The sequence below is a fragment of the Bos indicus x Bos taurus genome, chromosome 23 (assembly GCF_003369695.1).
Source record: "Bos indicus x Bos taurus breed Angus x Brahman F1 hybrid chromosome 23, Bos_hybrid_MaternalHap_v2.0, whole genome shotgun sequence".
NCBI classification, from domain to species: Eukaryota; Metazoa; Chordata; class Mammalia; order Artiodactyla; family Bovidae; genus Bos; species Bos indicus x Bos taurus.
Genome location: NC_040098.1, coordinates 12,239,543 through 12,265,028, shown reverse-complemented (window position 1 = coordinate 12,265,028; position 25,486 = coordinate 12,239,543). Strand labels below are relative to the sequence as shown.

Here is a 25,486-nt window from a genome sequence, read left to right as displayed (position 1 = left end):
AATAAGCAAAGTCCTTGGTAAGAAAACGTGCAGGGGAAACTCATTAGAGAATGTTCAACAGATGGAAGAACTGAAGAACAAGAGGGGGACCATCAAGGATAATCACCATTGTGGTGGTAATTACCATTTATTGAGCACTTGCTACTCACCAAATGGGGGTCTCCACTTGTACTCTAGCACATTTAAGCCCCATATCAACTCTACGAGGCACATCTTATGCCCACTTCACATACGGAAAAAAGTGAGGGTGAGGAGTTAAGAAACTTGCATAGGATCACAGAGTAGTGCTGGGCTAGGATTTGAACCTGGGATATGCAGATCAGGAAGCAATGGTTAGAACTGGACATGGAACAACAGACTGGTTCCAAATAGGAAAAGGAGTACGTCAAGGCTGTATATTGTCACCCTGCTTATTTAACTTATATGCAGAGTACATCATGAGAAATGCTGGGCTGGAAGAAGCACAAGCTGGAATCAAGATTGCCAGGAGAAATATCAATAACCTCAGATATGCAGATGACACCACCCTTATGGCAGAAAGTGAAGAGGAACTAAAAAGCCTCTTGATGAAAGTGAAAGAGGAGAGTGAAAAAGTTGGCTTAAAGCTCAACATTCAGAAAACAAAGATCATGGCATCTGGTCCCATCACTTCATGGCAAATAGATGGGGAAACAGTGGAAACAGTGTCAGACTTTATTTTTTGGGGCTCCAAAATCACTGCAGATGGTGACTGCAGCCATGAAATTAAAAGACGCTTACTCCTTGGAAGAAAAGTTATGACCAACCTAGATAGCATATTCAAAAGCAGAGACATTACTTTGCCAACAAAGGTCCGTCTAGTCAAGGCTATGGTTTTTCCAGTAGTCATGTATGGATGTGAGAGTTGGACTGTGAAGAAAGCTGAGTGCCGAAGAATTGATGCTTTTGAAGTGTGGTGTTGGAGAAGACGAGAGTCCCTTGGACGGCAAGGAGATCCAACCAGTCCATTTTAAAGGAGATCAGTCCTGGGTGTTCTTTGGAAGGAATGATGCTAAAGCTGAAACTTTGGCCATCTCATGGGAAGAGTGGACTCATTGGAAGACTCTGATGCTGGGAGGGATTGGGGGCAGGAGGAGGAGGGGACGACAGAGGATGAGATGGCTGGATGGCATCACCGACTCGATGGACGTGAGTTTGAGTGAACTCCGGGAATTGGTGATGGACAGGGAGGCCTGGCGTGTTGCGATTCATGGGGTCGCAAAGAGTCGGACACAACTGAGCGACTGAACTGACCTGAAAAATACTTTCCTAGTCACATAAGTTTTCTGTGTGTGTGTGTGCACGTGCTCAGGGTTCTTTACTTCTCATTGTGAAAAATCACATCTGAGGAACTGAAACCCCAGAAGGTAACCATGACAAAAACATGTTAAGTGCTTTTTTTTTCCTTTTTCTAAAAATGGTGACTCAAAGGCAGACTTGTAGACTTGTAGCTCGTAAGGAGACAGAAGCAACATGCAGCCTCTGAAGGGAATTGTTATAATTATTGTCTAAAAAAGTAAAGTTATACAACTATTGTCAAGGACATAAGACAAAGCACTACTTTAAAACTAGGATGACTGAACAGTTGGGTGAAAAACAGCTGAACAGGAAAGGGAAACGGACTTAAGAATAATCTGAGTTGCGACAAGGATCCATCAGTCCTGGATGCATCTGTTACCTGAGTATCTTGAATCACAGGGTTTCCTGTTTTACCTTCCACAATGCCTTTGCTGAAATCTCAAATCAGCATTCTTACAGAAGTAACAGTCATCATTTTGTTAGGATTCAAAATTTCATTCCAGAAGCCATCAGGATTGTGAATAAATGCCAGGCCTTTCATTTTACCATCATCAGGTTTCTCTACACACTGGACTCCCAGTTTTTCAAACATTTTACAAGCCCCGTGAACGTCAGGAATAGCAATTTCAATGTGACCAAATCCCTGAGGGCCTGAATCACCACTGTGGTAACTCTGGTCCCAGTGTCTTCAGCGCTCCAATTGTGTGTCAGTTCAAGGGCAGCTTTTCTGGAGATGGCCCATGATGCAGCTTTTATTCTTGGCCACACCATGTAGCATGTGGATCTTCCCCAACCAGGGATCAAACCGATGCCCCCAGCAGTGGAAGTGTGGAATCTTTACCACTGGACCACCAGGGAAGTCCTTTCCCTTATCTTCTGGGTGTCATTTTTACCTTCCTAAGCCAAGAACAGTGAAAATTTCCTAGTAGGAAAACCTAATTCTGGAAGTAGTCTCATTCTAAGAATTCTAGCACAAAAATCCAATGACTTCTTATGATCCCTGCTGCTGCTGCTGCCAAGTCGCTTCAGTCGTGTCCGACTCTGTGCGACCCCAAAGACTGCAGCCCACCAGGCTCCTCTGTCCTCGGGATTCTCCAGGAAGAACACTGGAGTGGGTTGCCATTTCCTTCTCCAATGCATGAAAGTGAAAAGTGAAAGTGAAGTCGCTCAGTCGTGTCCGACTCTTAGCGACTCCATGGACTGCAGCCTACCAGGCTCCTCCGTCCATGGGATTCTCCAGGCAAGAGTACTGGAGTGGGGTGCCACTGCCTTCTCCATAGGATCCCTAATTCGCAGGAAATCCTCCCTGCTGGGATCTGGGTCGCAGCAGCAGCTGAGGGTGGCCTTGTCGGTGAGGCCGCCGGATGCGGGCTCTGGTTCTGCCGAGGCCGCACTGCTGTATGGAGGTCCAAAGGAATACTGCAGCCACCCACACTCATGCGGCTCCCTAAGTAAGTGTTCTGAAACAAATCCCTCTTGTTTTGAGTATCAGTGAAACAATTCCCCGGGTCTCAATAAAAACTTTCAAACACATGTTCTTGTTATGTAAACTTTTTCAGCGTCACATTTATTCATAGGTTTCCCGGCGTCAAAAGTACCTAGGACATTTAGTACAGGACTCCCCCTATCGGACGTTCAGCACAGGACTCCCCCTAGAGGACGGTTAGTACAGGACTCCCCCTAGAGGATGTTTAGTACAAGACCCGCTCTAGAGAAAGTCAAGTCCCGCTCCGATGTTTGCTTTGTTTCCATGTCGAGGAATTGCATTCTTTCTCACACCTGCCTGCTCTGGGTGGAACATCTTTAGTTCCCAGGGTACTAAAATCTGGGCACTTTCTGGGGATGATTCAAACTGGCAATTTACTGGATTCTCTGAAAGTGGGGCCTGTGTTTGGGCAATGTTCCACAATCCCACCCTTGAGTTCCCACAGAAGTGGTGGGTGGATGCCATCTGGTTCAAGGGCTTTATTTACTCTTAGTTGGGGTATCCAGGCCTGGAACAGCCCACGGGCTTAGCACTATTTCATTTAACAACTCTGACCTGTCTCCTGCAAAAGTCACTTTCAGGGTGGGAATCTCTCCAAGGTTTTCTTCTATAAGATGAAAGCAAAGGATTGAGACCAGCTGCTCCTCTGGTTTAAGAGTCATCAGCAGGTCCCACCAACTCCTCTGCCAGTTCCCTTTTTATGTATTTAAAGGAACTCTGGTTATTAGTCTTGGAGCTCCCTGCATGGGGCTTCTGAAGATCACTTCTGAGCCATCTGAGGGCTTGTCAGCACCTGCCCTGACATCTCTGTGGGGTCCCGTGCTCTCCTGGACTCCCAGAGATGCTGCTTTTCCCAAAGGGGAATTTTTAGGTTACTCTCTGACTTGCATTAAATAATGTATCCAGGAAATCATTACCTCCATAATAACGGAGGAGGGGGAGGAGGATGTAAACAGCTCCAGTGGCCCACGAGGTCCCTGGCCAGGCCCTGAGGGAGCAGCAGGATGCACAGTCCATGCCCAGAGCCCAGCTTCTGGGTCTCCACCATTTGAGTCAACCCTGTACTTGACTCCTCCAGGTGACCTTGGCTTAGTCACTTCATCTCAGGTGTGACTAGGCACACACTGAAGTCATACTCACCAAGACTCAGTTTCCCTATTTGTGAAATAGGGGTAGTTATTACAACTTTTCTTGTGGGATGGTTGCAATGAGCTAACACAGAGAAGCACTCAGGATAGTGCCTGCTACATTAAAAGTGCTGTGAAGTCTCTATTATTAGATTGAACCTTATTAAACCGCCAATACTTGACTGTGTGACCTATAGACAATTTCATAAAATGCAACTGGACATTATCATCATTATTCTATTCAGCCAGCCCAGGCTGAGGGCCAGAATCGCTGAAGGCCCTTCTACCAGGAAAGGGCCTTGGCCCAGCTCTGCCGGAAGCCCCAGTTTCAAGCGGCCCACAGCCCAGAGGACCGGGCCGTTCTGCCCCTATGGCCCCTGTGCACAGACACGCCTGAGGTTCCCTTGCTCAGAGGTCTCTGCAAGGAAGCCTCTTGGAGTGATCCTCCTGTGTCCGTTTTCAGTCCTCCACCCCAGGCAGCATGTCCCCAGACTACTGCTCGGCCAGGGAGAAGCGGGTGTCCTTCCCTCTGGGGGCTCACCATGGCTGGGTAGGCCAGTGGCGCCCTTTGCCCCTGCACCCTCTGAACACCTCCTCTCCAGCCCCATTTGGTCATCCAGCTTGGTCTTACCCAGGATTAGCCTATCAGGGTTTACTCAGGTAAGTTACAAGTCACTAAAAGACTTGGGTTCCTGAAGCTATCTTCATTTCACCACTTCCCAGACTCAGAGTACACTGCAGGAACTAATAATATTAGGATTAATAAGCTCACTGCTTTGAAGGCCACAGGCTAAGTATACCATTCTGACAGCTTCAAGTGCAGCAATTTGTATAATCCTCATTAACAGCTCTAGAAGGTAAGTACTCTCATCCCATTTTACAGGTAAGAAAACTTACAGGGCTAAGTTAGTCAGATGAAGGTTGCAGACCTAGAAAAATGGCAGAGCTAGGATTTGACCCCAGGCAGACGTCCCAGAGACTGTGGCTTAACCACTGGACTATTCTGCGTAGTCCCCAACTTTAGAAAGGGGTGGGGGTTGCTGGTTCCCCTGATATATCCTCCACTGGCTCCCTTTACAGCTGGCTCCCCTTCCCTGCTCTTTAAGGGTGATAAATGCCTGGTCTGCTGAAACTGCCACAAACTCATTTATTTCTGCAGCCACTTCACCTGGTTCTTCTTTGGGCAGTGTGGGCTATCTTTCTCTGCAGAGGTCACAGGCCCGTATCTCCCAACACCACACAATGTTCTCCTGCCCTTGCTGTGTCTCCTAAGGGATGCCACTGGCCTACCCAAGCACAGCCAGGCGCCCTTCTTCTTTCATTATTCATAGAACTGTAGATCTGTGGAGTTGCGGGGAACTCTGCAGATTATTGTTTAATCACCCACTCCGTTTTGTCTCAAGGAAAGAGGGGAGATTGCTCTACTGAGGAGGACCAGCTGAGGTGTTAATGAGTCAACAAAAAGTCCATTGTCATTCTGTGGGTTACTGCAGAAAGGCCTCAGATCCATCAGATAATCGAATGTGCTGCCCAGCACAGAACATCTCCATGTCTAACATAGTTTTAAAGTCGCAGACTATGGTCCTATACTGTCGATGTTGTGAATTGCTACGCACCATTCCAGGAGTCACCTCCACTCTCCCTGAGCTAATCTGGGAAGTGCTTCTATCGCATGTGACAAGGCCCTCTGAGCCTGGCTCATGATAAACCAAACTAGACTGCGGGCTCCCGATAGCTGCGGCACTTCAACCACAGTATCGAAACTGACAGCTCACCCAGCGGGTGCCCAGCCCAGCCCCTGTTCATCCCGGGTGCCACACATGCTTCTAGCTGGCAGAAGACTCAGCGCGTTGCCCACTGCCCTGGCACCTACCCGCAGAGGCCCACTCCTCCCTTTCTCTCCCAAAGCCCTTCCTTGGGCAAGTCGGGTCCTGTCTATCTACCTATTTGTGGGGCAAGTTTCTTGTGCTTTAACCACCTAACACCAATTACAGAGTGGGCCTGCCTGGGGGTCACATGGAGAGGCTGCTGTTCCTGAGAACGCCCACGTATTAGTTAGAACTTAGAAAAATACCCAACCTTCTCTGGCTTTCCCCCCCCTCGCATTTTTAAAAGGAATATATGCCCATTAAAACAAAAACACCCCCAAACCCCTCAGTTCAGCAATGTACAAAGCAGAAAAACAAAAGCCCACTGCTGCCACCCCGAGAGATTATGACTGTCAAGTACCCCCTGGCCCTCCTCTCTGCAGACGGCAGAGCCCAGCAGCCTCTCCCCTCAGTCCCCACGCCCTGTCCCCCACTCCTGGGCCCCCGCAGCAGCTGGCGGGCTTCCACCACCTCTTCGGTCTTCCTCGCATCCCTACCTCGGGCTCCAGGACACTACACTCCCACTGATCACCCCCTCTCTCTCCTTGCCCGACCACCTCTCCTCCTTGACCTCCCATGGTGGGCGGGGGGGGGGGGCACCAGGGCTCAGGCCTGGCTCTCGTGTCTCCTCTGTTCACTCCCACCTCCTTGGGATTTCATTCAGGGACCCGGCTTCAAGGACCATCTAGCCAGAGGCTCCTAAACATACATGTCCAGTCCTGGACTCCTGTCTCTTTCAAGCCCAGACTCACAGGATTTATCTCCCTACCCTATCTCTCCATTTGGATGTCTAACGGTGTTTAAAATTCATCATGCCCCCAAACGAACTCCTGATCTTCCTCCACAAACCGGTTCCTCCTATAGCCTTCTTGCAAACTGTGGAATCACCCTGACTCATCCCTTTTGGTATACTCTATATCTGATTTCTCAGAAATTCCTGTTGGCTCTGCTTACAAAGTGCATCCAAGACCTGGCCACTTGTCACATCTCCACTCCCCCATCCAGGGCCAGGCCACCCTTGTGTAGCCTCCGGGGTGGGCCCCAGCATCCACTGGCCCCACCTCAAGTCCACACTAGTGGGGTCCCCTGAAACTGTAAGTCAGATGATGCCCCTCTTCTGCACAAGACCCTCTCCTGGATCCTCTTCCACTCGGAGTAAAAGCCAAAGTCCTGACTCTGGCTACAAGCTGCCATGACCTGAGTCTCCTGTGACTTCTCGGGCCTCTTTCTAACTCTTTCCTTGGGCCACTCTGCTCCAGGCAACACTGACCACCGTCATGGTTCCACAGACAGCTCAGGCACACTGCAACCTTACTGCCTCTGCATGGCTGCTCCTGCTGCCTGGACGCTCTCCCCGCAGATCCCCAGATGTCCACGTGGCTCCCTCACCTTCTCCCAGCCTTTGCTCATGTCACCTTCTCAGTGAGCCTATCCTGACTACTTTATTTGAAACTGCAACCTGTCCCTTCCCTACCACCTAGTAATCCTTTTATCCTTTAAAAAAAAAAAAAAAAAGTATCCACCTTAAAAAAAAATTTATCATCCTCTAATATTCTTTTTAATTTACACTGCTTTTGTTTACTATGTCTCTCCCCAACTAGAACGTAAGCTCTACAAGAACAGAGCTCTCTATTCTACTTTCTATATGTCTTACTCCCTCAGTGGCACTGAGCCCACTGCAGGCATTCAATAAATGCTTGTCAGCGAATGACAGGAAGGCCTCTTAGACCTGCCCAGGTGCTCTGCAGCCCTTCCGGTGCTAAGACCCTTTCACACTGAAGAACTCTGGGCCCCCAGAGCTTCCTGCTACCTGGGAGGGGCACCCTCTTCTGAACATCCCCTCACCTTTGCTCTTCCCAGCCAGGTACCTGCTGGGGCACCTTCTCCTTGCACAGCCCCATGAGCGGGATAATGCCCACTCTGATGCTCATCCCCAGCACAGGCTGAGCTCAGGCCTCTCACCTGAAAGTCCTCCTCATCCAGGATCTCTTTCCTCCACTTGATCAAGAAAGCTGCACACACGTAGAGATGAAAGTGGGAGAACCCTTCTGGTTCAGACTGGGAAGGGGGTAAAAAACCAGAAAGAGTTAGGTCTCCAAGCCCTGATGAGAAGCTGGCTCCAGCCCTCTCAGACCCATCCTTCTGCGCGGGGGGCAAGCAGAGCAGCACCCCCTCCATGGCTGGGTGCACAGAGGCCCTGCCCTCGAGGACAAGGCAGACACAGAGGCAGAAAGGAGGTGGGGAGGACTTCCGAGTGGGTGCAGCAGACAGGGAGCCGAGTGCCTCAGGGACAGCCTGGCATGTGTTTGTTGAGGGGGAGGTCTTCCCATACCTGGTACGTGTCCCACAGGCGGATGGTGCAGCGCAGGGGAAGCTCTCGCATCAGCAGGTTGTTCATCCAACGGAAGGCAAACTGTAGGTATTCCACCTCGTACCTCCTGAAGTGATTATGTACCTGCTCTAAAACAGAAAGGGTCATTGGCCCCCTGAGCGCAACCTAGGGGATCGGACCCTGACTCACATAAACCAAAAAGGCAGCTTCTGTTTCCTTTTTTAATTTGTTTATATAGCTGTGTTGGATCTTCACTGCGTCATGTGGGATCTTTCGTCGTGGCGCTTAGGCTTGGTTGCTCTGTGGCATGAGGGATCTTAGTTCCCTGACCAGGGATTGAACCCATGTCCCTTGCATTCCAAGGCAGATTCTTAACTGTTGGACCACCAGGGAAGTCCCAGTTTCCATTTCTTTTCAGCTCCTCCCCCTGGGGAAGCCAAACCCGCACCTGACTGTCCGGTGTTGGATCCCACCACCTCACAGCACCGCTGCTTGGTTAGCTCAGCCCTGCACGTAGGAGAACTATTTGGACATCCCACAGCGACGTTCTGGGGGCCTTTCTTCCTTTGCAGGGCTGCTCGAGCCATCAAGTGAGGGAGACATAAGGCTCACTTGGCTGCCTGACCTTGTTACGCATCACAGAAGGAGACGCAATGGAAAAGAACTGTGTGGGTCACCTTGGCCATCCTCCCACCGGTGAGGATTCCTCTTCAGCATCTCTGACAGATGGCAGCCAGCAGGGACTTAAACAGCCGGGGAAAGAGGTTCACCGACTCCACTCAAGGGCAGCCTCTCCCACTGATTAAGTGATTCACCGGAAAGTGCTTCACCACATTCAACAGACACCAGGTCCCCCTGCAACTCCCACCCCATGGTGTGGGCGTGGTGTTCTGGAGCAACCCAAACACACCTGCCCCCTGTTCCATACGGCAGCCCTTCAGATACTGCTTGATAGGATTTGTTTGTTTGTTTGTTTTTAATCACTATCCTCCTCAATTTCCTTATCTATAAATGGGGATACTTATTCAAACCTCAGTCAATCTGGGGGTGAATAAAATGAGAAAATAAAAAGTGTCTACAACAGCACCCTCATGTGGAAAATATTACAGCTTTTGAGACAGTAACTATCAATAATGGTTATATCTAGGGAGCAGAATTTAAAGAAGGGGAAGGATTTTTACTTTTGGGGTTTTTTTGGAATTGTCTAAATTTTTGCAGTGAGTATTACTTCTATAATTCAAAGCACTAAGACATATACATTTAAAAGTACACTATATCCTAACATACTATGCCTTTTTTTTAATCAGATATTTTTGATGGCAGAAGAGGGGGAAAAAAGGCCAGACCAGACAGTGGAAACAACTACAGCACAGGCCCTCTGGCAGCCAGCCCCTGTCAGACAGCTCAGCACTCGCCCCATCCCAGGAGCCAAGCGAGGGAGACAGGAGCGCGGGGTGTGGGCCCGGCATGGCGCTGACCGCTGGGCCAGGCGATGAGGCAGAGAGCTAAAAGCATCCCACATGCAATGCATGGGGAAACAGCAGCAAATAATCAAATAAACTCCAGGGACTGAAACCCTAAGTTGTAAAAAGGAGCTGGAGTGAGTGGAACAAATCAGGGAAGGTTTTCAAGGGAAAAGAATCTGGGAAAGGAGAAAGATATGCAATCTCCATATGAGGGACGGGGGGAGGGAGGGACGAGGAATGCGCTGGTGAAGCAGGAAAATGCATGATGGAAAACCAGTTAATGGGACTGATTAGTTGTGTCGCAACTGATAGAATTAACTGGTGCTGGACACTCCACTTAACAGAAGACCTTGCTGTTAGACCTGTGCGCGATCTGCATGAAACTTAATCTCAGCTTCTCTCCCTGGGCCTCAGGTTCCTCATTAGTCAACAGCAGGGCTTCCTGACTTGCCTTCAGTTCTAACACTCCAGGATCCCATGGTGGGGCCAAAGACTTACTGCAGGGCTCCTGTTCCTCAAAGACATTCTGCTTCAGGAGGCCACAACTCCTGCTCCCCACCCAGATGGGTCACAGGGAGCTATGGGATGTCCTGCTGGGGTATCAGGCATACCTGAGGACCCTGCATCGAGCCCAGAAATCCTGAGTCACATCACAGCGGGAAGGACACAGTCAGACTACAGACTTGATGCTAAAAGCAACAGAGAACACAGGTGGGTTCGGGGCAGAAGCGGGATGTGACCGGAACAGAGCTCTGGAAAGACGGAGGTGTGTGACAGATGTGTGCAAAAGAGACGAGGATGGAGGAGGCGAGTGCTTCTAGGAGGAAGCTGCAGAAACTCAAGCATGGCTGGACCAGAGCTGTGGCTAGGGCCATGAAGAACAAAAGGGTGAATTTGAGGAGAGATGCTGAAGGAGGATTGGCAGAACCTGGTGACCGCAAACAAAGGCGAGAAAAGAAATGTGACCTAACAGCAGAGTTCTCGCCTCACCTTCCCGGTGAGATGTGGAAGGATGTCAGCATTGCCAACAGAACCGAATGAACTGGAAGGGGTCACGGCCAGGACAGGGGCTGAGGAGACACCCCCCACCCACCCCACACCAGCATAATCACACTCTGTGTGATTCACACTTGTGTCAGAATCACACTGCTAGAGAGTTCTTCCTCTGAACCTACCATCGATCCGACTGACAAGCTCTTCCAGCGCCTTGACCTTCTTCTGGATCCCTGGTTGTGCAAAGGTGTAGTTATCCTGCAAACGACACAGAACTCAGGCCGAGCAGGGAATGTCACACCATCGGGCCACCCCTCCCCCATGGTCACTGAAACATGTTTCAAAGCAGAAGGTGTTTCTCCAGAGCTGCTGCCAGTGTTGTGGGGAACAAAGGAATCTCAGAGAACAGCAGAGTGTGGGGGAAAGGCATGTGCTTTGGAGGCAAACTGCATGGCTGGGAGTACAGCAGAATGGGGGGACAGGGCCTAATGAGAAAGGCAGAGCAACATGGGGACTCCCCTAGACTCCAGGGGACATTAGACCATTGCCTGTTTTTTTTTTTTTTGCTGCACAGCACAACTTTCGGGATTTAGTTCCCCAACTAGGGATCAAACCCATGTCCTCAGGAGTGAAAACACAGAGTCCTAACCACTGGGCTGCCAGGGAAGTCGTCTAGGATCACTGCCTTTTGAAAGCTGTAAAACTAACGAATGAAGTAAAGATGGATGGACCAAAACGGGGGGAGCCATGCTGGGGCCGGAGTTCGGAGGCTGTCTGATCCAGAAGAGCAACAAGGAACCCAAAGGGAGCCCCAAGCAGGGCATCCCGAAAGGGCAGAGTCGCTCACCTGGATCCCGTCCAGCAGCTTGCTCATGCACCAAAAGCTGTCGGCTTCTATGCTTCGCAGCATGTCCTGAGACAAATTGGTCACATCAAAGTTCTCCACATCCTCTTCTGTAAAACAAAAGGTGAAGAAAGTCCAGAGGTTTTCTCTAAAAAAACGGATAGAGAAAGACAGAGTCTAGTATCTTCAACGGGGTCCTTAAGGCCCAGAGGGAGCCAGGCTCACGTGAGGCCAAGGAACAGGGGCCTGCCCACCACCGTCCCCTTGCCAGGTAGGCAGGAGTGTCCCAGGAAGGCGCTCGAGAATCTCATGACAACACTGCACAGGCCATTTCTCACACCGGGTTGGCTGGGTCCAACACATCTTTCTCTTCCACTGCATTTTTCATTTAGTTTGAGGAAAAAAAAAACAAAAAAACTTCAGGCTTCATGTTCAATGAGCTATATCCAGCCCCCTGGAGGCAGTCTGGAAAAATTCTTTCATTTCAGAAATTCAGTAAACTAACACACTCACTCTTACATGCAGTGAGAACAGTTGGGCTCAGGGAACCCCCACAGGTCCTTTTAAAGACAGAATCCCCCCGTTCTGACCAGGCAGACCCAGGGCCTCATGCCTCAGAAGTGAGGATGAGTTGTGTGAAGGACGATGGCCCAAACCCATGAAAGCTTCCAGGATTTCATCTCAACCAAGCTGGCAGTTATCAAGCTGGGTTCTGCAAAAACCTCCATCCTATAGGATACTCAAGTTAAAAAGGTTCCATGGACAAACACAGCAGAGAAACGCTGCATTATATATCCTCATCTTGGAGACTCATAAAAGGATTCGAGGAGTTATTAGGAATTCTGCATTAAGAAAATCTCCTTCATCTGGCTGACTCAGCACTCCCCCAGTTTCTTTAGCCTTGGCACCTCTTTTAAAGAGGCCTGCCTATGAGCAAGTCTTGGAAACCCCACACTAAGTGACAAGAGTGAGAGGTTGTCCAACTGGTCTGAGATGCAAGAAGGAAGAACACAGGAGTCTTCTAGAAGAAGGAATGTGTGATGTTTCCTTCCTGCGGGAGACAAGGTGGACAAGACAGGCCACCTCAAGCCACAGGCCCCTTGCATGCCCATCAGAGGCCACACACGGAGACGTTCGGGCCCTTGCGCTCTGTGTCAAAGGCAGCCTCTCTCCTTGGAGCCCTGTTTGAAAACAGCATGTTCACTGCAGACCCTGGTGCCGCAGAGACACAGGTATATGACAGAATGTATTTAGAATCCAGACCTTTCCTTTATGAGAATTATCATTCTATCGAGACTTACAACTGGACCTTCTCAGGATGTTGTGGAACAACTCTCCGATTCTCATCCTATATAAACAGTGTTTTTCTAATGGACCTCAAGGGCTGTAAAAACGCTTTTGGGGAGGGCGGGGTGCTTTTTCAGAAAAAGTATGAGCCTGGCAACAGTGTAAAAACTCCACAGTTAATACAAGTAAAGCGCCGACAACAGACCCTGGCACACGGTAGGCATGATATAGTTAATTTTAGGTGGGGTTTATTAGGAATTTGTAATGACATGGGGAAGCATGTCACAGCGTTGAGGGAGAGGAGTAAAGTACAAAGTTATTTATGGTTTATTCTCAACTACTGTACATACAATATTTATGTGTCTGTATAAGCACAGAGGAAAAACAAAATATATCACAAGGGTTTACAGTGCTTATTCCCAAGGTAGTACGGATAAAGAATTTTTATTTTCTTTAAGCCTTACTATTCAAAATTTCTACAGTAAATATAACTTTTGGTCAAGAAAAAATGCACATGATTCTAGCAAAAAGGAGCTACCATGGACTACACCTGCCTTTTACTACCAAAAAGAGAACAAGATTTTGTAAAACACTAAGCCTGCAGAAATGAAGACTTCAGATAATATACAAAGGTCTATTTGAGAAACCACACAAAAAAATCCTTCCACGAAATACCATCTTTCTTTTTTTTCTAACTTAACCATTTATGTAGTGGGTGTTTTGCCAGAGTGGGGGGTGACCAGATGTATACTATTAATTTAATCAAGTGATACTGGGCTCCAAGACCCAGCTCAGAATCTTCCTTTTTCTTTTTGCTTCATCTCACATTTCTAAGATCCTTCTGTGTTGCTGTTCAGACCTCCAGTTCACTGACCCACACAGGCCATCACCTCTTTACCTATCTGTTTCCCACCAAGGATGGATACCCAGGGGCCCCCAATACCCACTACCACAAATAATGGCTGGAGGAACCACACAAGAACTGCTGTGGGCCAAAGGACCTAACCACGGGTACCAGCAGACCACTCTCCAGGAGCAGACTCCCAGCAGTGCGCTAGGGAACCATATGGACTCTCCCCTTTAGTGAGTGTGGCGGATCACACTAACCAGCCTGGGCAGTAGCTTCCCTTCCTCTGAAAGAAGAAAAAAAATGAAGCCCGTAAGAAAGGCTCAAGATAAAAGCTCTCCCACTATTTGTACGTGTTTCACAAATGAAGATCCTGAGCTCCACGATAATCTGAAGGGTCTTGTCCTACCTGGGCATTTCGGAACACTGCAGCAGAAACGTCACTGGAAATGGGAACCACGCACAGCAGAGTAACTGGGAGAGAGCGCCAGGCTCCCTGAGTACGATGGGGAACAGGCTGCCACATGAGCCCCGGTGACCTGTGGCCTTTTTGTCAGACAGAACAGTCAGCGGTCAGGAGCATAGACTCTGAAGCCAGATTGTGCAGCTAAAATCCTGGCCCTGTCATAAGCTCTGTGACTCTGGGCAAATGACTTTGCTTCCTGAGCCTCAACGCCTCCTCTCTGAAGGAGGTAACATCCTACCACCAGTGGGGCACATTGTAAGGATTAAACAAGTCAATACATGAAAAGTACGAACAGTGCCTGGGATAAAATAAGCATTACACAAATGTTAAGTATTACTGTTATTAAAGCCTCTGTTATTTTAGATCTCTGCTATTTGCAGCCAAACCTAACCTAATTCCAAACGTACCTTAAAAATAAAAGACAAATTTCAAAGCTTTCCATTTCTACCTCTGGCTCTTAAGGAAGAAAATCGAAAAACATGAGGTTCAAGTTGATAAGAACCTGCTCTCAGTAACTGTGCAGTTCCCAACCTTAGCTGTCCTCGGGAGAAGGGGGGTCAACAGAGGACACTGAACCCTCTCTTGGGGCCTCGCGAACTGGGAGCTGTCCTTTGCCCATGTTCTGCCCTCACGCCCCGCCTGCCTGTTAGCTCTTGGCTTTCACAGACAGCAGGGGAGCTCACCAGCACTTCAGAGAGTGGGAGGAGGGTTTAGTTCTAGTGTTCTGCCTGCTGGGACGATAAAATTCACACATTCAGTCAAAAACTGTGAGCTAAGTGCACCAGCAAAAAGCAGCAGAGAAAGGGAGGCCCACATGCTCTCGGGAAGGGCTTCATTCAGCATCAACAGTCTGTTCAGAAGGATCATTAAACATCCCACTTGAGAAAATTCAACATATAATTGAAGCTGGAATGGGAAGCCATGCCAGCAATGCCGTCTCAGATGAGGGCAGCGTCTCTGGTTGTCATTATGGAGCATTCAGCAGCCAGGACTTGGACTGGAGGGAATGAGATTTTTAAGGGATATTTTATGGCTGTTTTAAGCGGCAAAGCATCCAAAAAGAGGAAACCCAACAGCTCTTTATAAAAATCGAATTGCCCACTCTAGGCTTGACAAGAACATGCTGTCAAGCCCAGCGTTATTACCCGATAAATGTACCCGAGTGGTGGCCCCAGTCAAGTGTTCAGTTTTCTCAGAACTCCAGATCTCAGGCCTAAAACTAGCCTCACCTGTGCCTCAAACACTCCCCAACAGCTTCGGGAAGAACTGGTTTTACTAAAACTGGAAAGAGTAACTTGTCCACTCAGTGCTCGAGGCATTTCCCAGAAAGCATCTGTGATCGCAGGGCAATTGCTAGATTTTGTGATCTGTTGGGTAGGAATCAACCAGCCCAACCCGCACACAAGAAGATTCAAGGCACCAGACTACAGACAGCCCTTCTATTTTCCAAAGCCTCTGGCTTATCTGATTCCTGTCTGTTTTTTTTAACTGGACTTATGAGAAGAGCTTACATAATATTTTCTGACCACAAAAGTAAACTGCTTGAGAAAAGGAAAAAAATAAATCTTTTCAGCCATACATCTAAAGAACCTCATAAAACAGGAATTAAATCTTTCATCCAGAAAAACACAGTTTTAAGAAGAGTTCCAAGGAATTCATCCGATCACCTGAATGTAATAATTTTAAAGGGGTTCAGTGCTATAGAAACTTGTTGGGTATTACTCATCTGGCATTTTTCAGGCAAGTATCTGTGACAAGGCCACCAGAGCCAAGTATGGACAAGGCGGAGGGACCCCTCGGTTAAACCCAGCAAAGTCAAACCACTTGACAAAGAAAGGACAGTGAGGAGAGGGAAGAGGTTTCTACAGAGCAGAAACCCACAGGAGCAGGTGGGTCTGTTTCAGGAGAACCCTGTTTCAGACTGTGAGAGGAGAAACGCTATTTCTAAGACAGAGAAGCAGCTGACGACAGAGCCCTCCCCAACACAGGGCCGGTCAATTAACGCAGAACCATCTCTGGCCATCCACTGCTCAGCATGGGGCACCTGGCTAAAATGAATTTTAAAAACCAACACACCACCAAACCGACTCTACTTTTCTGAGGTTCTTGTATTACTTCTACTTTTATTTAATGAACACTAATGGCTGCTGCTTATTTAACTTATATGCAGAGTACATTATGAGAAACACTGGGCTGGAAGAAGCACAAGCTGGAATCAAGATTGCCGGGAGAAATATCAATAACCTCAGATATGCAGATGACATCACCCTTATGGCAGAAAGTGAAGAGAAGAGGAGAGCGAAAAAGTTGGCTTAAAGCTCAACATTCAGAAAACAAACATCATGGCATCTGGTCCCATCACTTCATGGCAAATAGATGGGGAAACAGTGGAAAGTGTCAGACTTTATTTTTTTGGGCTCCAAAATCACTGCAGATGGTGACTGCAAGCATGAAATTAAAAGACGCTTATTCCTTGGAAGGAAAGTTATGACCAATCTAGATAGCATATTCAAAAGCAGAGACATTACTTTGCCAACAAAGGTCCGTCTAGTCAAGGCTATGGTTTTTCCAGTAGTCATGTATGGATGTTTGAATTGGACTGTGAAGAAGGCTGAGTGCCGAAGAATTGATGCTTTTGAACTGTGGTGTTGGAGAAGACTCTTGAGAGTCCCTTGGACTGCAAGGAGATCCAACCAGTCCATTCTGAAGGAGATCAGCCCTGGGTGTTCTTTGGAAGGAATGATGCTAAAGCTGAAACTCCAGTACTTTGGCCACCTCATGGGAAGAGTGGACTCATTGGAAAAGACTCTGATGCTGGGAGGGATTGGGGGCAGGAGGAGAAGGGGACGACAGAGGATGAGATGGCTGGATGGCATCACCGACTTGATGGACGTGAGTTTGAGTGAACTCCGGGAGATGGTGATGGACAGGGAGGCCTGGCGTGCTGCGATTCATGGGGTCGCAAAGAGTCGGACACGACTGAGCGACTGAACTGAACTGAACTGAACTGAATGGCTGCTGGTTAAATCAGCCTCTTGATGCCTGGATTACAGGAACCCAAACTGTACGAGTATTCGTGTTAGAGGGGCAAGGGAGGGGGCAGGTCCAGCACACACTTCACCTTCATCTTCTAGGACCTGCCCAAAGACCACCCACAGAGCCAGGCAGCACGTCCCCGAGACTCTTGTATGCCAACAGGCCCTGGGAAGTCCAGGGTTTGGACTGGTGGTCAGCTGCCCACAGGTTCCTCATCTAGGCTCAAACATCTTGACTATGTCGGCTACCTCAATTTCTCCTGTCATGGTGTCTCATTTATGCTTCGGTCAGATAAAAGAGACAGCAAGTGCACACGTCACCTGGCTCACCGCCAGGGAGATGGCAAGCCACAGTTTGCCCTTGGAGAGCTTACCTCTACATGGGAGGAAATCCAGCCCTGGACATCCCACCAAACTCTCACACTGCTCTCAACTGCCCACTGAAAGTAACCCTGCTCAGCACTCTGACTGGGCGTCTCCACATAAGTCTGTTGCTGGAAAGAGCCTCAAATATTCCTCAAATTTCTTAGCACATACAAGGCTGCTTCGTCTATGAAGACGGGGCCAGGAGGCACCTTGAGGAAAGGGGTAAAGTGCCAGACAGGATGAGGGCTAAAAATTCAGCATCAGCCCCACTCTCCAGTTCCCTCCAAACCCAGAGCAGGAGAATGAAAGGTGGAATATTCTTTTTTAATGACTCAATTTATATAAAGTTTAGAGACAGGCAAAACTAACTGAGGTGTCAGAAGTCAGTAAAACATCCATAGTTGCCCTTGTGTGTGTGAGAAGGACTATATGCTTTTATTTTCTGTGAATAAACATCTAGAAGGATAGGCAGGGATTTCTGTCCACTTTGTTTATGGTCATATCCCCTGTGACTAGAGCAGTGCCTGGTACGGTGTAAGAATCAATAAGTAACTGCTGAAAAAGTGATGGTGCTCCATCTCTATCCCTTACGAAAAAGAGAGAAGAACTTTTGGCTAAATCAGCACAGTATCAAAATGCTGTGATTCACTGCCCTCCAGTGGCCAAGGCCAGCAAAGCTGTACTATTTCCTGAATATCTTAAACCACTATGAAATTTTCATTCTCTCATTCATTCAGTGCTAAAGAATCTGCCTGCCAATGCAGGAGACACTAGAGACACAGGTTTGATCCCCTGGGTTTGATCCCCAGGTTGGGAAGATCCCCTGGAGTAGGGAATGGCAACTCGCTCCAGTATTCCTCCCTGGAAAGTCCATGGACAGAGAAGCCTGGCGGGCTATAGTCCATGGGGCTGCAGACAGTCAGCACTCACTCTTCATCTAGACACATGTGGAATTTATGGACACCAAAATGAAAGCACTGGGAATGTTAAGATGTTTCAAATAGTCTCTGGCCTCAAAGAATCATAAAGACCAGTGGCAGATGGCAGGACGGAACACACAGTAGCTGGTGTTGTAGAGCCCTTCAAGGGGGAAATGCATAGTTATGGAGAGAGTGCCGCTGGGAGGTGGTGGGAGGAGGGAGGGAGGAGGTCTCAGGGCAGGCTTCCAGGAGGAAGGGGAGCCTTAAGGAATGCAAATGGATTAGCCCAGGGGTAAAGAAGTGGTACAGGACAAGGCTTTAGGTTAAAGACGTCAGTTTTGGATTTCTGCCTTTAAGAGGTGAGGCAGAAGCAGAGGACACAGGGCCTTGCACAGCAAGCTACAGAATGTGGACTTTTTCGTCTGTGCTGTGTGGCTTGTGGGGATCTTGGTTCCCTGACCAGGGACTGAACCCAGGCCATGGCAGTGAAAGCCTAGAGTCCTAACCACTAGGCCACCAGGGAACTCCCGGGAATCTGGACATTTTAAACTGTAGGTGATAAGATGCTAGTGAAGGGATTTAAGCAGGGGGGCTGAACAGGCAGGTCTGTGTTTAAATGGTGTGAAAGATGGTTTTGAAGGGGATAAAAACCAGAGATGGGAAAACATACTTGGCCATTTCAGCAATCCAGGCCTGAGCTAGAGAAGTCATAGGAGGAATGGAGAGAGAAAGCGATTCAAGAAATAGTTAGAACATGAAACCATCAGAGCTTTGTAACTGATCGGATATGAAAGAATGAGAAAAAAGAATTATTAATACAAACAAGTCTTAGCATTTCTGGGCTTCCCAGGCAGCGCTAGTGGTGAAGAACCTGCCTGCCAATGCAGGAGACATGAGAAATACGCGTTTGGTCCCTGGGTGGGGAAGATCCCCTGGAGTAGGAAATGGCAACCCACTCTAGTATTCTTGCCTGGAAAATTCCAAGGATTGAGTCTGGCAGGCTATAGTCCATGGGGTTGCAAAGAGTCGGACACGACTGACTATGCACGCACACACGTAGCATTTCTGACTTAAGAGACAGGAAATGTTGGTGACTGAGAGAAAAGGGTGGCTGGGCATAGGGAGAAGAGGAATTAGTCAAACGCTGAGTTTGAGGAGCCAAAGGATAGCAAAGATGTTGTTGTCCATAAATAGCTACTACCACTTCCTCCTCGATGAAAGGACCCTTAAGGGTACTGGTCACCTGGGATAGACTGTTTTCCAGGCTCACCTGCCGATGGGAAACGCCGTTAAGTCTAAATTCAGATGAGAGATTCAAAACCAAGTGTTACGTACTTGGGAAGTGTCTTCCAATGGAAAGAGTATGTCTTTCTTCCTTTCCCTCTCCATACTGGCTGGAATATAGATGTGATGGCTAGAGAACAAGCAGCTATCTTGGATCATGAGTAGGAAAACACACACTGAGAATGGCAGGACAACAGAGAGAGGCTGAATCCCTAATATCATGGAGCCTTGGACTGCTCACCTCCTGACTTTTAATGTGGGAGAAATAAACTTTTCTCTCTTGCTTACAGTACTGGTACTTGGGGCTCCCTGTCAAAGTAGCCAAGCTAATCCAAATCGGTCATTTATGACATGTCATTGTTGTTCAGTCACTAAGTCATGTCTGACTCTTCGTGACCCCATGAACTATATGGCACATCAGGCTTCCCTATTTCCCAGAGTTTGCTCAAACTCATGTCCACTGAGTGATGCCATCCAACTTTCTCATCTTCTGCCGCCTCCTTCTCTGGCCCTCAACCTTTCCCAGCATCAGGGTCTTTTCCAATGAGATGGTTCTTCGCATCAGGTGGCCAAAGTACTGGAGCTTCAGCTTCAGCATCAGTCCTTCCAATGCATATTCAGGACTGAGTTTCTTTAGGATGGACTGGTTGGATCTCCTTGCAGTCCACGGGACTCTCAAGAGTCTCCTCCAACACCACAGTTCGGCCTTCTTTATGGTCCAATACTTAACATCTGTACATAACTCCTAGATTAACTACAGCTTTGAGTTCTGTGGGCAAAGTGATGTCTCTACTTTTTAATACGCTATCCAGGTTTGTCATGGCTTTTCTTCCAAGGAGCAAGGATCTTTCAATTTTGTGGCTGCAGTCACCATCCACAGTGATTGTGGAGCCCAAGAAAAAGAAAATCTGTTACTTTTTCCACTTTATCTCCATCTATTTGTCATGAAGTGATGGGACTGGATGCCATGATCTTAGTTTTTTGAATGTTGAATTTTAAAGCAGTTTTTTTCACTCTCCTATTCTGCCCTCATCAAGAGGCTCTTTAGTTCCTCTTTGCTTTCTGCCATTAGGGTGGTATCATCTGCACATCTGAGGTTATTGATATTTCTCCCAGTAATCTTGATTCCAGCTGTGAGTCTTCCAGCCCAGCATTTTGCATGATATATTCTGCATAGAAGTTAAATAAGCAGGGTGATAATATATAGCCTAGTTGTACTCCTTTCCCAATTTTGAACCAGTCTGCCGATCCACGTCTGGTTCTAACTGCTGCTTCTTGACCTGAATACAAGTTTCTCAGGAGACAGGTAAGGTGGTCTGGTATTTCCAGCTCTTTAAGAATTTTCCACAGTTTGTTGTGATCCACATAGTCACAGGGTTTAGTATAGTCAATGAAGCAGATGTTTATTTGGAATCCCCTTGCTTTTTCTATGTTCCAATAGACGCTGGCAATTTGATCTCTGGTTCCTCTGTGTTTTCTAAATCCAGCTTGTACATCTGGAAGTCCTCAGTTCACGTACTGTTGAAGACTAGCTTGAAGGGTTTTGAGCGTTACCTGTAACATATCTGAGCATACATGTCATGCAGGGAACATGAGTCAGAGATTTTAAGACTTCCCTTCTGGGACTTCAATTGCTACTGTGCTTCTTAGTAAAACCTGAAATGAAAATCCTGCTATACTACCTCATGCAGAGGAGAAGGGGGAGAGTTATTCGTTACTGTTTAATTTTGCAATGAAAGAAATCACCAGGCATTGCTCTTCTTTTGAAAATAGGACATGTCATGGATCCCTCTCTTCCAGACAACTCCTCATTCAGAACACAGTTGCTGTTATGCAGCTTATTTTGGTGATGACTATATTATCAATTACATTATATTCTGAATTAGATCAATACTGCCATCTAAGTCCGAAAGGATTTGAGAGAGTCCGGAGGTATTTCACTGTCTCAGGGGTCACAGTCCGGAGACTGTGTTTCCCCGAGGGTGAGCCTCCAGCACTATCACCGCTGGGCCCAGACACAGCCGGCTTATCCACAGAGGACCCACTTCAACGTGAGCTGCGGGTTTCGGCAAAAAAAAAAAAAAAAAGCGGGAACTGAGGGGGAGTGGGCGCTAAGTTAGGTACAGAAAAATTCTGTCAACAGAGGGCAGTCACCGGATCTCCCCATTTTCAGCTATTTTACAACAAACATGATATGAAGCATGAAGCAAGCTCAGGTGCTACTTTATAAAAGTAATGGAGAATAGGGACTTCCCTTGTGGTCCAGTGGTTAAAAATCTGCCTTTCAACGCAGGGGATGAGCATGATCCCTGGTCAGGGAGCTAAGATTCCACGCGTTGCGGGATGAGCATGATCCCTGGTCAGGGGAGCTAAGATTCCACGCGTTGCGAGATGAGCATGATCCCTGGTCGGGGAGCTAAGATTCCACGCGTTGCGGGATGAGCATGATCCCTGGTCGGGGAGCTAAGATTCCACGCGTTGCGGGATGAGCATGATCCCTGGTCGGGGAGCTAAGATTCCACGCGTTGCGGGATGAGCATGATCCCTGGTCGGGAGCTGAGATTCCACGCGTTGCGGGATGAGCATGATCCCTGGTCGGGGAGCTGAGATTCCACGCGTTGCGGGATGAGCATGATCCCTGGTCGGGGAGCTGAGATTCCACGCGTTGCGGGATGAGCATGATCCCTGGTCGGGGAGCTGAGATTCCACGCGTTGCGGGATGAGCATGATCCCTGGTCGGGGAGCTGAGATTCCACGCGTTGCGGGATGAGCATGATCCCTGGTCGGGGAGCTGAGATTCCACGCGTTGCGGGATGAGCATGATCCCTGGTCGGGGAGCTGAGATTCCACGCGTTGCGGGATGAGCATGATCCTGGTCGGGGAGCTGAGATTCCACGCGTTGCGGGATGAGCATGATCCCTGGTCGGGGAGCTGAGATTCCACGCGTTGCGGGATGAGCATGATCCCTGGTCGGGGAGCTGAGATTCCACGCGTTGCGGGATGAGCATGATCCCTGGTCGGGGAGCTGAGATTCCACGCGTTGCGGGATGAGCATGATCCCTGGTCGGGGAGCTGAGATTCCACGCGTTGCGGGATGAGCATGATCCCTGGTCGGGGAGCTGAGATCCCACGCGTTGCGGGATGAGCATGATCCCTGGTCGGGGAGCTAAGATCCCACGCGTTGCGGGATGAGCATGATCCCTGGTCGGGGAGCTAAGATCCCACGCGTTGCGGGATGAGCATGATCCCTGGTCGGGGAGCTAAGATCCCACGCGTTGCGGGATGAGCATGATCCCTGGTCGGGGAGCTAAGATTCCACGCGTTGCGGGATGAGCATGATCCCTGGTCGGGGAGCTAAGATTCCACGCGTTGCGGGCAACTAAGCCCGTGCGCCTCAGCTATGGAGCCTGTGTGCTCTAGAGCCTGATGCGGCAAAAAATAAATAAATACATATTTTCAAAAATGTTTTTTAAAAGTAATAGAGAACAGATAGCGGAGGTGATAGGAGACAGGCCAAACAAGGTCCTGTGGGTCCCACAGCTCTACTAGGGGACATCCTCCGTGCTACAGCTCAGGGAGATGAGGCGGTGGGCGAGGCTGCCTGGGGACACCTGCCTGGGATGACAAGGCCACCGGCCTGGCCTGTTCCCCGGGTGAAGGATCCCAGAGGCCTCCCGTAGTAGGGACAGTCATAACAAAACTCTTTTCACAGCAGCTGCCTTCCTAGGATACGGCACTATTAGAAAAAGGGAGCAAAGCGGCATTGTTACTCAGACAAGAGAACTGTTCTTGGAGGCCACAAACAATGTTGAGTCTGTGTTCAGGAAAGGCCTTGAGGCTGGAGAGAAGTCTGTATGCCTTGTTTCTTTGAAGCTTAATTTATATCCAGCAACTGATGAACCAATAAATAAAATGTGGTATGTTCATACAATGGAATACTTATTTGACCATAAAAAGGAGCGAAGCACTGACACAGGCTACAACCTGGATGAATCTCAAGAGCAAGCTAAATAAGAGAAACTAGACACAAAAGATACACATATCACAGGATTCCATTTTTATGAAATGTCCAGAAAAGGCAAATAATAGAGACAGAAAGTAAGAGCAGGTAGGAATAGAGGGGGTGGGGGGGCTTGGTACTGATGGATATAGGGTACAGAGTTTCTTTTGGGGTTGATGAAAATGTTCTAAAATTGACTGTGGTGATGGTTATAAACTCTATAAATATACTAAAAATTACTGAATTGTACATGTTAAATGGGTGAATTATATATGAATGACATCTCAGTAAGCTGCTATCAAAGAAACCCCACAAAACTAATTTGTAAAATTACTGCACCTCCAATAAAAATTCTTCTTACTTCCTGAAGTAGGTAGGTTCCCTATTTCCTGAACTTGGCAAGTTTATCCGGAAGAAGAGTCAAGACAATTTTTTAAAAAGGATGATGAAAGAGACCAGCCCTGAAATAATAATAAAACACCCTCTAAAGCTCAAATATCCAAGTTGTGTGGTACATGCATAGTATATGTGTGTGTGTGTGTGTGTGTGTGTGTGTGCGCGCGCGCACATGCGCGCGCTCATTTGTGTCTGACTCTTTGTGACCCCATGGACTGCAGCCCGTCAGCTGTCCATGGAATTTTTCAGGCAAGAATATCGGAGTGGGTTGCAATTTCCTACTCCAGGGGGTCTTCCTGACTCAGGGATTGAACCTGAATCTTTTGAGTCTCCTGCTTTGGCAGGCAGATTCTTTACCACTGAGCCACCTGGGAAGATGCATAGAAATGGAGATAAATGGAATAGAAATAAGCAAAACCATGTAAATAAAGGAATTTATACTATATTATGAAGAGAGATTTCACACCAGTGAAGAAAGTATGTACTACATATAAACAGTGATAAATAATGAAGTATCCAGTTGGAATAATAACTTTAAATATCAACCCCACTGTAAAAGAAAATAAATTTTACGAATAGAATTTAAAAATCTAAATGTAAAATCAGAGCCACAAGAGTACTAAAAGAAAACATGGAAGAGTATCTTTGTAACATTGAGGTGGGGAAGGTAAAACTTCCTAAGCAATATACGAAATCTAGAAACCACAGAGGAGGAGGTATTTCCTTTGTGTCCTGCTTTGCAATGACCTACTTCTTTGTGAGCCCCTCAAGTCCCCACTAGATGGGATGCTCCACAAGGGGGAGCACACCTGTTACCTTACTCACTCTATCCTCTGGCATAGAGTAGGAGCTCAATAAACACCTGAATGGACACCTAAATCTGAATGGGCAGATTTGACTACATAAAAATTAGGAAGAGCTATATAAGGAGACATAATAAAAGCTGAAAAGATAGATGATGGTCTGGGAGAGAAAAAAATACTAGGTTGAACCATAAACAATTCCCATGGAGTGGGTGTGTCAAAAAAGGTTGAATACTAGCAACACACAGCAGATGAAAAATGAGTATATCTAATCCACATAAAGCTCTTAAAAAACGAGACCAACAGAACAACAGAAGAAAAAAAAAAGTGTAAATATCTGAACAAGCAGATGACAAAAGAAACAAATGCTAATACACAAAAGAAAAGATAAACCACCTCGCTGATGAGTAAGTGGCAATAAAACTGAAACACAAACCGTGGTTTGTCTGCCAGACTGGTGAAACACAATTAGACTTGCTAACAAGGATGTGAAGAAAAAAAAAAAAAAAAAGGATGTGAAGAAAAGCGCACCTAAGCATCAGTGGCTGGAGCACAAGATGCCATAAGCCTCTCTGCAGTGTAAGGCAGTAGTATCTATTTGGCCTGCTTTTAGGACTAGCAGTTTCACTTCTATGGATGCTCTTTCAGA

General features: G+C 47.7%; 1 protein-coding gene across 2 annotated transcripts in view; it reads right to left on the bottom strand.

Moving 5' to 3' along the window:
* TBC1D22B (TBC1 domain family member 22B) overlaps window positions 1–25,486 on the bottom strand; it is a 75,036-nt gene that overhangs the window by 6,908 nt on the left and 42,642 nt on the right. For both annotated transcript variants that reach the window (XM_027524296.1, XM_027524295.1), the window contains 4 exons: window positions 11,437–11,543; window positions 10,772–10,847; window positions 8,131–8,258; window positions 7,761–7,856 (listed from right to left, as the gene is read on the bottom strand). In XM_027524296.1, coding sequence (XP_027380097.1) covers window positions 7,761–7,856; window positions 8,131–8,258; window positions 10,772–10,847; window positions 11,437–11,543 — 407 coding nt within the window. The remainder of the gene's footprint in view (window positions 1–7,760; window positions 7,857–8,130; window positions 8,259–10,771; window positions 10,848–11,436; window positions 11,544–25,486) is intronic.